The 14,449-nt window shown below is 63.1% G+C and overlaps 4 protein-coding genes across 5 annotated transcripts in view; all 4 read left to right on the top strand.

Annotated features, from left to right (window-relative positions):
• Positions 1–2,030, top strand: part of CHLRE_08g365825v5 (uncharacterized protein) — a 10,100-nt gene extending 8,070 nt beyond the window's left edge. For both annotated transcript variants that reach the window (XM_043064926.1, XM_043064927.1), the window contains one exon: positions 133–2,030. In XM_043064926.1, coding sequence (XP_042921927.1) covers positions 133–625 — 493 coding nt within the window. In that variant the 3' untranslated portion in view covers positions 626–2,030. The remainder of the gene's footprint in view (positions 1–132) is intronic.
• Positions 2,031–2,080: 50 nt separating this feature from the next.
• On the top strand, positions 2,081–7,916 carry CHLRE_08g365800v5 (uncharacterized protein). Its single transcript, XM_043064925.1, has 11 exons — positions 2,081–2,485; positions 2,702–2,774; positions 3,072–3,766; positions 4,043–4,139; positions 4,337–4,373; positions 4,800–4,910; positions 5,109–5,179; positions 5,541–5,635; positions 5,886–5,969; positions 6,266–6,691; positions 7,002–7,916. Exons 1-11 carry the CDS (start codon positions 2,303–2,305, stop codon positions 7,320–7,322), a joined length of 2,193 nt encoding a protein of 730 aa, XP_042921926.1. The 5' UTR covers positions 2,081–2,302; the 3' UTR covers positions 7,323–7,916.
• Positions 7,917–8,330: 414 nt separating this feature from the next.
• On the top strand, positions 8,331–12,124 carry CHLRE_08g365750v5 (uncharacterized protein). Its single transcript, XM_001696069.3, has 3 exons — positions 8,331–9,310; positions 9,442–10,091; positions 10,309–12,124. Exons 1-3 carry the CDS (start codon positions 9,059–9,061, stop codon positions 11,168–11,170), a joined length of 1,764 nt encoding a protein of 587 aa, XP_001696121.2. The 5' UTR covers positions 8,331–9,058; the 3' UTR covers positions 11,171–12,124.
• A 336-nt stretch (positions 12,125–12,460) lies between these two features.
• The window catches only part of CHLRE_08g365720v5 (uncharacterized protein), a 10,226-nt gene continuing 8,237 nt past the window's right edge, over positions 12,461–14,449 (top strand). The window contains exons 1-6 of the mRNA XM_043064924.1: positions 12,461–12,574; positions 12,636–12,682; positions 12,765–12,915; positions 13,145–13,439; positions 13,910–14,009; positions 14,430–14,435. Coding sequence (XP_042921925.1) covers positions 12,539–12,574; positions 12,636–12,682; positions 12,765–12,915; positions 13,145–13,439; positions 13,910–14,009; positions 14,430–14,435 — 635 coding nt within the window. The 5' untranslated portion in view covers positions 12,461–12,538. The remainder of the gene's footprint in view (positions 12,575–12,635; positions 12,683–12,764; positions 12,916–13,144; positions 13,440–13,909; positions 14,010–14,429; positions 14,436–14,449) is intronic.

The following is a 14,449-nucleotide window of genomic DNA, read 5'->3' as shown; positions in this document are numbered from 1 at the left end:
CCGGGGAGGGAGGGAGCAGGTGGGGAAGGGCACAGATGCAGTGGGCTCGGGGTACGGTGGTTGCGTGGGCCGGGTGACCTGACTTGCGAGCGGTGCCCCTCTCTCGCTGTGTTCCGCCGTCCCTCCCAACAGCCTCGAGGCCGAGGCGGCGGTGGTGGCGGCAACAGCGGCGGCGGCGGCGGCAGCTGGCCAGGAGCACGTGAGCGGCGGCGCCGCCGCCGCCGGCGCTGTCCTGTCTGGTGGCGGCGCCGCCGCCGTCATTGACGACCCGGTGGGAGATGACGGCTTCCTGCTGGTGTACGTGTACAGCAGTACGGAGGACACGTCGTACCTGCACGTGTACGACGCCCGTACGATGGCGCCGCAGCCGCTGGCGGCGGTACGGCTGCCGCGCCGCGTGCCGTACGGCTTCCACGGCGCCTGGGTAACGGAGGAGCAGCTGCAGGCACAGATGCCGGCGACGGCGGCGGTTGGCGATAACGGTAACGGTGGCAACGGTGACGGTAACGGTCATGAGGCCGTGGAGGGCGAGGAGGTGAAGGGCGGCTCGGGTGAGGGTGCGGCGGAGGAGGAGGCGGAGGCGGCTGTGATGGAGGCACTGGCTGCGGTGAGCGTCAAGCGGTAGGGAACTAGGTGGAGACTCGTGGCAATGTACCGCGGGCCTTGCGCAATGGATAGAAGCATGTGCCAGCAGGGCCGAAAAGTAAGCTAGTAGCGTGAACGTCTGTGTTCTCTGAGTCCCTTTTTTAAAACGTTTCTTATTTCAAGGAAATTCGCGCCGCCATACGAATGAAGGGAAACGCCCATGCATGCCGGTCGCCGGCTGGCGCTGTGAAGAGATGGGGGAGAGATGGATGAATTGCTGCTTCGCTGCTGCATGCATGGTGGGGTGTTGCAAGGCGTGTGAGCTGAACAAACACCTGTGAATTCCTGAACACGTGCACGCATCAATCCATCCGAACATCTACGTGATCCAGCTTAAGTAAGAACCCCCATGCATGCAATCAAGATGCAAAAACTCCATCATGAACTCGGCCCTGAGAATTACGAGTTCTTGCCTTCCGTTTGCCATCTATTCTTTATGTGTGTGGTGGGGGGGGGGCTGTGCAGATGCCCTCAGCCTCCAGGTGTGCTTATGCAGGGAAGGGATTGCGAAGGCGGCATGTGGCGGTGATGGCCCGGGTGGCGGCGAGAGTGCCGTGAGAAGTGTTGTCCCGCTTATGCTAGGTACAGAAGCCTGATCTCTTTCAGACTGTGGCGCATACATGTTTTTGGTTGGGGTTGCATTAACGCTGTTGCACACGGCCTTCATTGTGACACAGGCATGATAAGAGCAGGGTTTTGAGTGAGGGTTATAAGCATAGTCGAAGAATGCAAGGAAGGGAGGCTGCGCGCAGTTTCCTGCTGGTGTCGTCTAATCCTTTGCTTGGACTGGCGGGGGAGGGCAGTGTCAGGGCTGGGGTTGCCAGCAGGGGGGCACGGTGCGCCGCGCCGCCGGCGGCTTCACTAGTAACTACCTGCCATGGCGGTCGTGGTAAAGGGACTTTTTTGGCGTTGCAATTGCTTTCTTTCTGGGATGTGTGATTTTATTGAGACTCCTGTAAGGGCTACATATAGCGCTTTTAGTATCACGGGTGGGTGTGCGGCACGCACAAGGTGCCACGGGTAAGAGATGCGGCTGAGGCGGAGGTGGACTGCTGATGTGGGAGTGGCGCGAAGTAGCTACTACGTACACTACATAGTCGCTGAGCAAACCCACCCCTGGTGGTGCTAGCGCTGGTGCTGGTGCTTGAGGCCGCGTTGCCGCGAGCGGGCGGGCCCGCGGGCAGGGGAGGCGGGCAATGGGGCGGCCGTGTCAAGGGCTGGCAGCCTGGGCTGCTGCCCCCAAAAGTACCGGTACCCATGCGGTGGCGTCAGAGCGGCCTCGGGTCGTGTGAGATCGCAATCTCAACGAGGTCGGCAGTTGCCGTCTTACTTGCATTCCTCCGCGACCGCGACAAATCAGGAAGCACCTGTAAAACGCATTGCTTTCACTTCCTCTGCGCATACCGAGCCGACCGACCCATTAACGAAGCAAGGCGCCGCGACCAGCTCGCGCGCTAGCCAGCGCTAGCTAATTCAGGCTTATTCGCGGCTCGTCGGGGAGCTACAGCAGGGAGCTACAGCAGCAGCAGCAGTAGCGGCCTCAGCAACGGCGCAACCGCAACCGCACCAGCTAGCTAGCGCGCGCTCGCCCTACCTTGCGGCGCAAGCGCACGTGCACGGTACCGAAACAAACTCCTACAGCCCAGCCAGCCGCCTAATGGAGCCGCCGCAGCAGCAGCCGCAGCAGCAGCAGCTGGCTCGCGCGCCCTCGCGGTCGCCGCCGTCATCGGCGCAGGATGGCAACGCAGCAGCGGACAGCGTCAGTCGCGCGGGCAGCAGCAGCAGCAGCTGCGGCGCCTGCTGCGGCCTGCAGACCGCCCTCAGCTCACCCGTGCTCAAGGTGCGGGGGTTGGGGCGGGGGTGGGGGCGGGGGAGCAGCCAAGGCGTGCGGGCGTGTGAAAGCGTGTGCCTACCTGGGGAGACATCGGAGTGTGGGGGTATGTAGGGGCCCACCACCACCATGCATCCCCCACCATCCACCACCACCACCACCACCACCATGCATCCCCCACCATCCACCACCACCACCGCCACAACCACTGCCACAACCATACAGGCCGTGCGTACGGTGCCTGCGGACAAGGCGGCGGCGCTGGAGAACCTCATCCGCGGCAGCTGGGCGCCCAACGGTACGCGGGCGTGTGCGTGTGTGGGAGGGGTGTTGGTGGGTGGGTGTGGGTGTGGGTGTGGGTGTGGGTGTGGGTGTGGGTGTGGGTGTGGGTGTGGGTGTGGGTGTGGGTGTGGTGCGGGACTGCGGTTTTGCGGATGCGGGGGCCGTGTTTGCCAGCCCCACCAAACAGTGAAAGGGGCCTCTAGGGTGCTTTGCTGCCTGCTGGCTGCCGTGGGGGAGGCGTACCCACCCACCCCTCCCCCCCTCGCCCCCCCAACCCCCCCTCCCCCAACCCCCCCCCCCCCAAAACCCCAAGCCATCTACTGCCTGTGCCGCCTGGGTGTGCCCGACGCGCTGGGCGCCGCCCCCGCCGCCGCCCTGTCGCCCGCCGAGCTGGCGTCCCGCCTGCACTGCTCCGCGCCCTGCCTGCGGCGCCTGCTGCGCCTGTGTGCGGCGTACGGCTTACTGGTGGAGTGCGCCAGCCGGGGAGAGGGAGGGGGAGGATGGGGAGGGGGAGAGGGTGGGGGAGGGAGTGGGGAGGGTGGTAAGGGTGGTGAGGGTGGTGAGGGTGGAAAGCAGACCAGGGGTGATGTGGGTGGTGTGGGAGGCGGCGGCCTGACCGATGGGAGCCAGGCGGAGGCGGGCGACGTCAGGGCAGGAGCAGGGAAGGGGGAGAGAGAGGAGGGAGAGGGGAGAGGGGTGGAGGAGGAGGGGGAGCAGGTGGAGCGCACAGCCAGCGGCGGCAGTGGCACTAGCAGCAGCTGCACGGGCGCGAGCAGCAGTGGCGGCAGTAGCAGCAGCGCCGGCACTGCTGCTGCTACTGCCGCCACCAGAAGCAGCAGCGGCAGCAGCGCGGACTGCGGCAGTAGCACGGCTACTGCTGCTGCTACTGCTGCTGCTACTGCTATTGCTGCAGGCGCCTCCCCTGCCGCTGCTACTGCCGGTGCCGCCGCCACCTGTCTTGAGGCGCGCACCTTCTTCTATCTCACTGACATTGGCACAATGCTCCAGGTCAGTCGGATGGGTGGGCGCAACACCGGCGGGTTAGTCTCCCTCGGCATTCACACATGTTTTACTGTGAGGAATTCGTTTTAGCAATCAAGTCCAGCCGCAATAACAGACGCCCTCCCCTCCCCCGCTCTCTCCTCCCCCGCCGATCCTTTGACCATTGGCCCTATTTTGCCTTCCTCCTTCCGCCCCGCCCCCCCTCCCCTCCCCCCTTCCTAACTCCCTCCATCCCCCTTATTCCTCCCCCCCTCCCACATACACACGCCCACACGCCCCCAGTCCTCCCACCCCAGCTGCATGCACTGGCTGGCGCTCATGCTGGGCCTGCCCGGCCACTACGTCAGCCGGGGACACCTGTACGACAACGTCAAACAGGGTGGGTGGGCGGGAGAGCGCGCGTGTAATTGCACGTGTGTGTGCGCATACACACACACAGCTGAACGTAACAAAGGTTGGGCGCCGTCTGTGCCCCCGACCGAACCCACCTCCTGCCTCCGTCTCGCTTCCACACGCAGCCCGCACCCCTTACCCCCAACCCCAATCCCAATCTCCGACATCCACCCCCCTCGCCAGGCCGCATGGGCTTCGAGACCGCTTTCGGCTGCGACTGGTGCGTGCGTGCGTGCGTGCGTCCGTATATATGCCCCGTGTGTAGCGTGACATATAGGTAGCGTGACATATACGCAGAATACACCCAAGGGGCCAACACCCCATCCACCTCAGGCCCCCCCCCCGCACCAACCACGTGTGTCCGCGCGTGTGTGCGTGCATGCGTGCGTGCGTCCATATGTAGCGTGACATATATAGTACCTAAGACACCAACACTGGGTCCTGGTAGGTCTGCTGGGTCCCGCTGGGATTACATACATACAGTGCTTGGGGTTGGAGTGGATGGACTGCCCCCGCATGCCATCGCACATACATACACACACACACACACACACACACACACACACACTGCCACACACATGCACACACATCAGCCCCCCCACACACGCACATACACACACACACCAATACACACACGCGCGCGCAGGTACACCTACGTGTCGCACCACTCGTTCGAGCGCCGCGCCTTCGACGCCGCCATGACCGCTACCAGCACCGCCGCGGCACAGGCGGTGGCGGCGGGGTACGACTTCAGCAGGTGGGGGGTGGGGTGGGGGGCGTGTGTGTGGGTGGGGGGGGCGGGGTCGCAGGGATTGGGTGCATGGATGTGCGTGTTTGCGGAACACGTACGCGGCCACTCCCTCAGTGTGTTCAATATGAGCACATTGACACACACACACACACACACACACACACACACACACACACACACACTGTCACACACACACGCACACAGGCACGGCACGGTGATGGACGTGGGCGGCGGCCAGGGACTGCTGATGGCCGCCATACTGCACACACACTCGGGTGAGGGCGGGCGGGCTGGAGGGCGGGCGCGGGCCGAGCACCCACCTGCTACTGCACCTGCAGTCCTGCACCCACTCAGCAGGGCTACTGCAAGGCTGCAACACACCACACACACACACACATGGCTTGTGCTCTTTAACACATGGCTTGGGGGCTAGCAAGCCCCTACCTACCTACCTCCCAGCCAGCACTGCGCATGCAGTCTTTGTGCCGCCGCTTCTCCTGCCTTACTTTGTGCTAATTTTTGACACACACACACACGAGCACCCACACAAAATCACGCACGCACATACTCACACATTACTGGCACACGCACTGACACACACACACACGTGCTGACACGCCCCTGCCTGTGGCGCAGGTGTGCGGGCGGGGTACGTGATGGAGGTGCCGGGGGTGGTGGCGGCGGCGCGGCGGCTTGGGCAGCGGGGCATGGAGCGCCTGCGCTATGTGGAGGTGAGGTGGTGGGTGGTGGGGAGGGGGTGGTGGGTGCGTGGGGCCTGGAGGTGGGGTTGGGTGGGTGGTGGTGGGTGGTGGGTGCGTGGGTGGTGGGGGTTGGAGGGGGGGTTGGTTGGGGTGGTGGGGGAGGCCCTGTGTGGGAGGAAATACTTGTGTGTACGTGAAAGCGTGGACACAAACCGGAAACGTATGTACGCCTCTTGCCTCATCACAGCCGCAACCACCACACGCACACGCACGCTCACAGGGCGACTTCTTCCAGCCCTTCCCGCGCCCCGCCGACGGCTCCCCACTGGAGTGTGTGGTCATGCGGCTGGTGCTGCACGACTGGGTGAGGGGGGCGTGTGTGTGTGTGTGTGTGTGTGTGTGTGTGACGGGGGTAGTTAATTCCAAACCCAACCCAAACAAGAGGGGGGGGGTAAAAAGGGGCGAGAGGGGAGAGGGCCGGAGCGGGGAGGAGGAAGGGGACAGGCAGGGCGCAAGGGGGGGGGCAAGTCACGTGTTGGGGAGCGCAAGAACGGCAGTACGGGGGCTTGGTAGGGGCCGTACCTGTCCTGTACGGTGGTGTCGATCACGTGTGCTGCTGCTGAGCTCATCCCTACCTGGTCGCCGCCGGTGCGCACGCAGCCTGACGCGGAGGCTGCGCAGATCCTCCGACACGCGCGCAAGGCCCTGCTGGCGCCCCCCACACACCACGCGGCGGCGGCGGCATCGGAGGAGGAGGCGGCGGCGGCGGACGAGGTGGAGGCGGAGGAGGAGGAGGAACCAGCATCTGGGGCTGCCCCCACCACTGCTGCTACTGCCGCTGCCCCCACTGCTGCTGCCGCTGCTACAGCCGCCGAGGCGCTGCTGCTGCTGCGGCGGCTGCTGGTGGTGGAGGCGGTGCTCCCGGAGTTGGTCACGCCGCCGGCAGTAGCAGCCGACCCAGCGGCGCCCGCGGCGGCGGTGGCGGCCGCGGACGGCGGCTGTAGCATTATTGGTGACGGCGGTGATGGAGGGGCTGCTGCTACTGCCGACCTGGTGCAACGCCTGGAGTTCGACATGGGCATGATGGTGGGTGCCTGGGTGGGCGGTAGCTAGCACTGCTGGCTGTAGCAGGGGGCGGGCACGTGAAGCGTGCGTGGTGGGCGGGTAGAAGACCTGGAATTGCCATGTTCTGGGATGCTCCTCCTCCGCCTCGCCTACTAGCCTCCCCTGCCCTCGCGCCCCCTAGGCCCCGACACGTGCCCCCACGTGCCTTTCTCTCCCCACCTGCCCGCCTTATCTTCATCCCTTTCCCGCTGCCCTGTCCACCCGCTGCCTCCTGCCCCCTCCTGCCCCTCCCGCCTCCCCCTGCCCCCCTGTCCTGCGCTGTCCCCCGCAGCTGATGACTCAGGGCCGCGAGCGCAGCCTGAGCGAGTGGCGGCAGCTGCTGCGAGCCGGAGGGTTCGAGCTGCAGCAGGTGGTCATGACCGGAGGGGACGGCAGTAGCAATGGCAGTGGCCGTAGCAGTAGCAGTGGTGGGAGCAGTGGCAGTAGCACCGCTGGGAGCAGTGGTGGGAGCGGTGGTGGCAGTGGTGGGAGTGGCAGTGGCAGTAGCAGTGGCGGAGAGTGCGGCAGTAGCAGCGCCGCACGCATGCCGCGGCTGCCGGTGCTGGTGGCGCGGCCGCTGCTGGGCCGGGAGCTGGGGGAGGAGGGGGAATGAAAGGAGGTGGAGGGAAGGTATGGGGGGGTTTGTATGTATGTACATGTATGTTCGAGCCTAACTGAATGGGTCCCCATTGTCAAGGGTGGGTAGGGAAAGGGGAAGGGGAGGTGGGAGAGGAGGAGTGGGTGAGAAGGAGGTGGGCGGGGAGGCGGGGATGGCCGGATGAAGGGGGAGAGGCAAATGGAAGGAAGGCAGGAGCAGGGGAATGAAGGGGGTACCTTTGGCCCAGAGAGAAACCGCCCTTGAACGTCAATGGGGGGGGGGGGCTGTGCGCGTTCAGGGGTACACGGTGAACGTTCGGGACAGGCGTTGCAAATGGGTGGGAGAGGACAGTACGTGCGGGATGTGTGCGGCAGGCACGGTGATTGATGGGGCCGCCTGAAAAGACAGATGAGCCAGTGCGGACCGGAGGAGGGAGCGATTGGAATTGCTGTTCGCGCGACTGAAGAGGGAGGGATAGGCGAAACAGGGAAAATCGGTAACGGTATGAAGGGTCGGAGAACTTGGTCGGGCGGGAAAGTAGTGGGAGGAGTGAGAAATGTCTGCGTTCGTGGGGAGGCGGGAAAGTCGCAAGTTCAGAAAAGACAGAATGGAAGGTTCTCGAGGCCGCATGGGCCGGGGGGGTGGGGTGGGGGGTGTTCAGTCAGCACACAGCACAGCCTGACACTTTCGGCGGCCGCACAGGCAGCGGGGCCGGTCGGGTGGGCATATGCATGCGTGTGCAACAAATGTTTTTGGCATGGAGTGGTATGGCCAGCGCTCGTATCTTACGAAGGCAGCGGCGGCGTCAGTGGCCGAATTCCCTAAAATGGCTTCGTTTAGTTGACGAAACACCCCAAAATTTTTCCGGGGGCTCCGCCCCCGACCCGCACGATGTCGACACCGACACGACACGCCCACTCCTCCCCTGCTTCCCACCGACCCAACCTCACTCTCCCGCCAGGGAACCCCTGTCTCCCGCCCTCAACACCCATAGATACAGCCCCTTGAGCCTTCTTACCATATGCCACGCAGGTTTCGGCCGTGGAGTAGCCGCTGGAACCCCCTGTCCTTGGCCAAAAGTGGCCGAAATCCCAAAAATGTCTTCGTCTGTTTGCCGAAAGACCCCGCAAGATCCCGTGCGTTTTGGCCGAAAATTCCTAGTCAAGATCAAAAAAATTTCGTCCGCCAGAGGCCTTTTGGGGCAAATTTCGTTCCGAACGAAGGAAGATACGAGCGCTGGGTATGGCTGTGTGCAAATTGTTTGACATGGCCAGGTTGCGATATGCGACATGTGACATAGCAACATACGACATACCGACATACCCTCGCCCGCATTTGCATAGCTACGCGTCCTGGAGCTCATTCAAGTAATATCTCCCAGCTTTGCGGCGGAGCATTGCGCTAGCATAGCCACAAGCTCCTCCCACTGGCCGCACCCTACGCCACGCCACTACCACCGTGGCAACCGTGACACGTTTTGTTGTGTGCCACGGCGTTCCACGGTTACCAGAGGGACATAGCCGCTTAGCCGAGCCGCTTAGCCGAGCGCCCGCGCGAACACCTGTGGGCGATAAAGCTTTCACGCGCAAGGACATAGAGCTGCTGCTACAAATGGACTCCCTGCACTGTTCATGCTTTTACCAGTTTTGAGCACAGCCTCTGTTGGATCTAGCATTTTCATAACCAAACGCTGACAGCTGCAGTTCTCATACTGCCTCATGCTAGCCATAATGCAAACGAAGCATGTGAAAATGCAGCGCCCATCTGCCTATAATGCAAGGGTCGTTGAGGGCATTTCCTCGCTGTTTGGCCAAGAAGCGCATGCAGACTGTCGGATTGTGTTTTGCTTAGAACATGCTGAAAAGGAAGTAAATAAGGCCCAGGCCAGTACCTCGGGGCGCAAGCGCGAACGCGAGGACGATGTTGACAACTCGACTGTTGGCGAGCCGCTTCCCGCGCACTCGTTCGTGCTGCGCTTTGCCAGCGACAAACTAGCGGCACAGGTAAGCTGCCGAGTACGGCCGGCTGGATTGATGTTGAGAATGAGTCGAGCCACAGCCCGCAGCACCCGTGCCACACCCCTACATTCACGTTTCGCGGCCAGATTACCTCGACCTGTTCTCTGTTCTCGCAGCTGGAGTGGCCGACCAAGACGGCAAATGGCGCCAATGAACAGGAGCGGCCAGCAGCAAAGAAGGCAAAGGGCAAGGGGCGGAAGGCGGCGGCCAAGCCCTGTGCTGCGGAGGAGCAGCAGCGGCCGTCGCCGCCTGTTGTGGAGGTGTGGCTAGGCAGCGAGGCGGAGCTGCCCGCGGCCCGTGCCGCTCTCCAGTTCGCCTACACGGGCCGCGTGGAGGCGGGTGACATTCGCGAGGCGCTGCAGGTGCGGCGGCAGGCGGCCTACCTGCAGATGGAGGGCTGCGTGGAGGCGTGCGCGGCGGCGGTGCGGGAGAAGCTGACAGCGGCGGGGGCGGAGGCGGTACCAGCGGCGGGAGCAGCTGCGGCTAGCGCTACGGCGCCAGCCGCAGCAGCAGCAGAGGCCGTACTCGAGCTGTACCGCTGCACAGACGTGTGGCCTGACCCCGCGGACGACGCCGCATTTGCAGCACTGCTGACGGAGGCCAAGCGGCGGCTGGTGGCGCACTTTGGCGATGCGTTGGCGGTGCTAAACGACCAGACCCTGTATGACCAGATGCGGGCTCTGCCGGCTGTGGGCCTGGAGGCTCTGCTTGAGAGCGACGACTTCGGCACCGACAGCGAGAGCAGCGTGGTGCTGCTCCTGGCGGAGTGAGTTTGCGGACCGGGACTTGCCCGCTTGCTGCGTTGCGGCTGAAGTGGCTCTCGCAAGGGCTGCCATATTTCCATTGTATGACTACCGTACGGTATGGTTGAACACATTTGCGTGCCTCCCTCTCCAAGTAGCGCATGCCCTCATCTGATGCAATGGTTTGGTTCTAGGAAGCCTGAATGCAACGGTGCCTTCCGCTGTGCCCTGATTGCGTAGGTGGATGGAAGCCGCCGACAACTTCAGTCGCACTGATGCGGCGGCGCGGCGGCGGCTGTGCGGGCTGCTGCGACTGGCGCAGTGCAGCAAGACCTATCTCGCCTGGGTGCTGCCCATGCTGGCCGCGCGCCACGCCAGGAAACCCGACGACGCGGCAGGCTGGTTCGCCGTCAGCCCGGTGGCGGTGACATGCGTCAGCAACTTCGCCGCGGCGACGGAGGAGGAAACGCAAGCGCTCACTGCCTCCGGTCACCTGGTTCTACTGCTGCAGCCGCATGCAGACACGTGGTTGAGTACAAAACGCCGGCGCCAGTGCCTGCCCGCCGCCGGGCGGACCTTCGACTTCAACATTAGCCTGACGGCCTTGGAGCAGCATGAGCAGGAGCAAAAGCTCGCCAGCATGGCGCCGGGATCAGCCTGTTTGATTACTAGTGTTGTGCCAGGGGCACCCACAAGCGGCCGCGTTGTCGCTTTGGGCCTCGATTGGAGTGGAGTCCTGCAGCGGAAGAAGGGCCAGGACGCCGCGGCAGGCTGCTTCGCAATCGTCAACATGCCGCGGGTCCTGCTGTTGCCCGGGCTGGACGAGGTATTAGTCATGTCCGCCGCGGTCACCGCATTCCCCCGGATGCGCCTAACAGTGTACCGTGGCAGCGCTGCCCGCGGCGGGCAGAGGGAGAAGGCCTGGGAGGGTGATCCGGGCGGTGCCTTGAGCATGGGCATGGGGCGGGGGCACGAGCGCTGCCTGCCGCTGCGCCCTGTCTCCGCCTCGGCGCAGCAGTCGGGTGGGGCAGTTGCGGCCCGGTGGGCTGCGTACCTGTACGGCGGCCAAATTAGATGTGCCCTGACGCTGCTTCCGCCCTGACACAGCTTGACGAACGGCGGGCGCCGGTCAGGGTGTGGGTAGGATGATGGGGCGGGCGGAGCGCCAGGAACGATGTGTGCCAAGCGTTTGTTGTGTTGTGATGTGGCGGATGTACGGTATAATGTATGCTACTTTGGCATGTGCTTATTGGAACATGCTGTCCGTATTGGTACTTCTATAAACGTGAGCGTTGTGCTTTTGGCAGTTCTTAGAGTGGTCGGGGCGGCCAGATGCCGTTGGGGCAGCCAGATGCGGCAGAAACTTTGTCTGTGATCGCTGCATCTATGCTGTTACCTTGCGTACCGTATTATATGGGATGAGCGTTGGTGTATCTAGGCTGTCAGAAATCATATGCAGCGCCTACAAAGGATTGAGGGAGCGCAGTTTGAGAGCGTAACCCCAGACCCCAACAATCAAATTTGCAACATTTTGCAACGTCAACGCACGAATGTGGGCGCGGCGGGTGCGGCGGTTATGGCGGTGAGCAAAGACCATTGTGAGTTTCAGCCGTGTGGATGTTGGTACCCTGGGGTGTATCGAAGTTTCTCTTCCCCGGCATGTGTGGTGATATCACGCCCCGGAAGGGAGTGCGATGGCCGATTGGATAGGCTAACGGGCAGGTTGGCGTAGTCCGATGGCTAATATAGCAGAGTCCCGAGGAACAAAATACACCCAGCCCCAATGAAACATGGCAAAACGTCGCCCCCGCGCAAATGATTACCCGCCCGGTCCCGTTACCAGTACCGCGTGAGTGCGTGACCATAATCCAGAATGCTGCTGCGGAATGCTGACGGGCCCCGGAAAGGAGGCCCTGCAGAAGGCCCTCAGGACATCTAGGGACCTTCTGTTCCTTCCCAACGACAGGTTTCCCGGCAATTCCAGCTTACAAGTTATACGGTTCTTTTAGTGCTGAGGTGCTATGTACGGTATGTGTACATGTAATGCCGTATCCTGGGACCGGACCCGTTTCTGCCTCAGACGACCAACGTATGTGGAGCCGTGTTGATCATCGGGAGCAGTGCAGCTGCGTTGCAGGTGTTGCGTGGGTGCGGACTGCAGCTAGCGTACTATGGGCGCTTATTCACAGGATGGTCTGGGGGGCGGCCTGCAGAAAACTTCAGGGGGAGAACTCTAAGCAGGAAATCCTGTGCGAGGGAGCAGCGGCGGTACGGTCACGAGGCCGTCAGGCGCATCCGGGGCCCGATCCTGCAGACAACCCTTGTCACGGCCCTCCGATAATTGTCACAACACCTCGTATCTGCGCTCTACCAGTACATGTCACAGGTGTTAGCGAAGGTGTCTAGCGAACAAACATTTCAGCAGAATGACAGTTTAGGACTCCGGAGTGCAACCTGGCATCTCCAGTAAATGGAAGCAAGAGCTGTGACTCGCCGTAGGCGCCCGGTAAGCATTCGGCTCGGCTCCGAGAACTCGCAGTACAGAAGTTCAGCGGGTCTTCCTGCAGGCTGAGGCAAGTGCTGGCCTAGGCGACGCGGTCAGGGAAGAGTCAAGGTAGGGGCAAAACAATCAGCATATAGCTCGTTTCCGACAGGGACTGCAGAGAAAACGACCGCTCACATTTTTGCCCGCACAGTTTCTCTCGCGAGCTTTCTGCTCCGGAGGATGTTGAAGTCATGAAACCTGGGAACGCGACGGGCGTGGCAGCCCGTCGCATGGCGTCACGCTGGGGCCGTGGGGGCGATGTCGCCTACCTGCTCGTTGTGTCGCTTTCTTTCCCCCTCTATGTGAGTCTGCTTGTCGCGTGCGACGCACGCGCCTGGCGCGACTTGGCGGCAGGGGACCAGCGGGGGTGTCTGTCCCTGCTGGCGGGAGGCGCGGGGGCGGGCGTTGCGGGCAGGGCTCCGCGCCGACCCCCCAACACCCCCGACACCCCCTGCTGATGCTGTCCACCCCCTGCCCGCCTCATGCCTTCCTTGCCCCCCCCTCCCTCTCCCCCCTTGCCGGCTACCTTAGTGGCTGCGCGTGATGGACTGGCGGCTGTGCTCACCCCCTGAGGGCGGCCTACCCCTCGGTGGGGGCGGAGGCGGAGACAGCAGCGCGGGGGTTGCAGGAGGCCTCAGCAGCAGCAGCATCAGCAGCATCGATCAGGACGGGTGGCTCATCACCCCGCCCTCCCAGGAATGGGCGGCCGGATACCCCTGCTACTGCGGCAGCGGCAGCAGCTGTAGCAATTTTGCCAAGCTGGCGTACGTTGCGGCGGCGCCGGGGCCCTTCCTCAGGAGCCTGGTGTGGCCCGTGTGCTGGTCGGGTGGGTGCCATGTGTGCGTGTCCGTGTGTGTTGAAGAGCACAAGGAAACAAAGCGTGTCCTGTGTGTGTGTGTATGCGTGTGTGTCTGTGTGGTGTGTGTGTGTGTGTGTGTGTGTGTGTGTGTGTGTGTGTGTGTGTGCGTGTATATATGGGGGTGGAAGCGTGGGGTGGGGCGGGGCGGGAGTCTGTTCCGTTTGTGTGTTAAGGTGGGGGGCAAGGGGGAAGGTCCCGGATTCTGGCCGCAGCCGGCCCGCTGGGGCAGGCACCCTGTGCATGGCACTGCGCCGCACTGAACGGCTCTACTGTGCCCCTGGCCCAAGCCCCCTGCACCAAAGCCCCCTCCCCCTCACTCGCCTCCCCTCCTCTCCTCTCTTTCCTCTCACTCGCCGCCCTCTCCTCCCCTCCTCCTGTACCGCTTTTCCAAACATCCTTGCAACCCTCCCTCCCCCTCTCTCCCCACGGTCACACAGAGATCCAATTCACCATCACCTTCTGGTGTGTGATCGTGTGGGGCGCGGCGCTGGTGGCGCTGACGCCCCGCCGCGCCTACAGCCTCGGCCGGCCCGCCAGGTGTGTGTGTGTGTGTGTGTGTGTGTGTGTGTGTGTGTGTGCGTGTGTGTGTGTGTGTGTGTGTGTGTGCGTGTGTTAAAAAACAAAACGAAAACCAACGAAGTGTGTGTTGGGGCGTGTGGGTTTGGGTATGGATGTGGATGCGGGTGTGTGTATTAGCTCGGGCTGGGACAGGGGCCTGGACGAGTGCTGACGGCAGGGGGCGTCAGGAGTGCGGCGAGCTGGTGCCCCCTGCCCCTTCCCTTTTGCGTTCTTATCATGCGACCCAACCTCAGCTCTTACCCACACACGACGCACACACACACACACTGATGTGCATCGCATGCACAGTCTTGCGTGTTTCTTCCCGTGCGTGTTTCTCCCCGTGTGCTCTCTGTCTCTATCTAACACACGGGTACCTGCCGACGTGCCCCGGCCCAGGCTGTTGTGGGCGCTGGTGG

The sequence above is a fragment of the Chlamydomonas reinhardtii genome, chromosome 8, assembly GCF_000002595.2.
Source record: "Chlamydomonas reinhardtii strain CC-503 cw92 mt+ chromosome 8, whole genome shotgun sequence".
Lineage (NCBI taxonomy): Eukaryota > Viridiplantae > Chlorophyta > Chlorophyceae > Chlamydomonadales > Chlamydomonadaceae > Chlamydomonas > Chlamydomonas reinhardtii.
The sequence above is the reverse complement of the archived record's forward strand: the minus strand, read 5'-3'. Positions and strand labels throughout refer to the sequence as shown.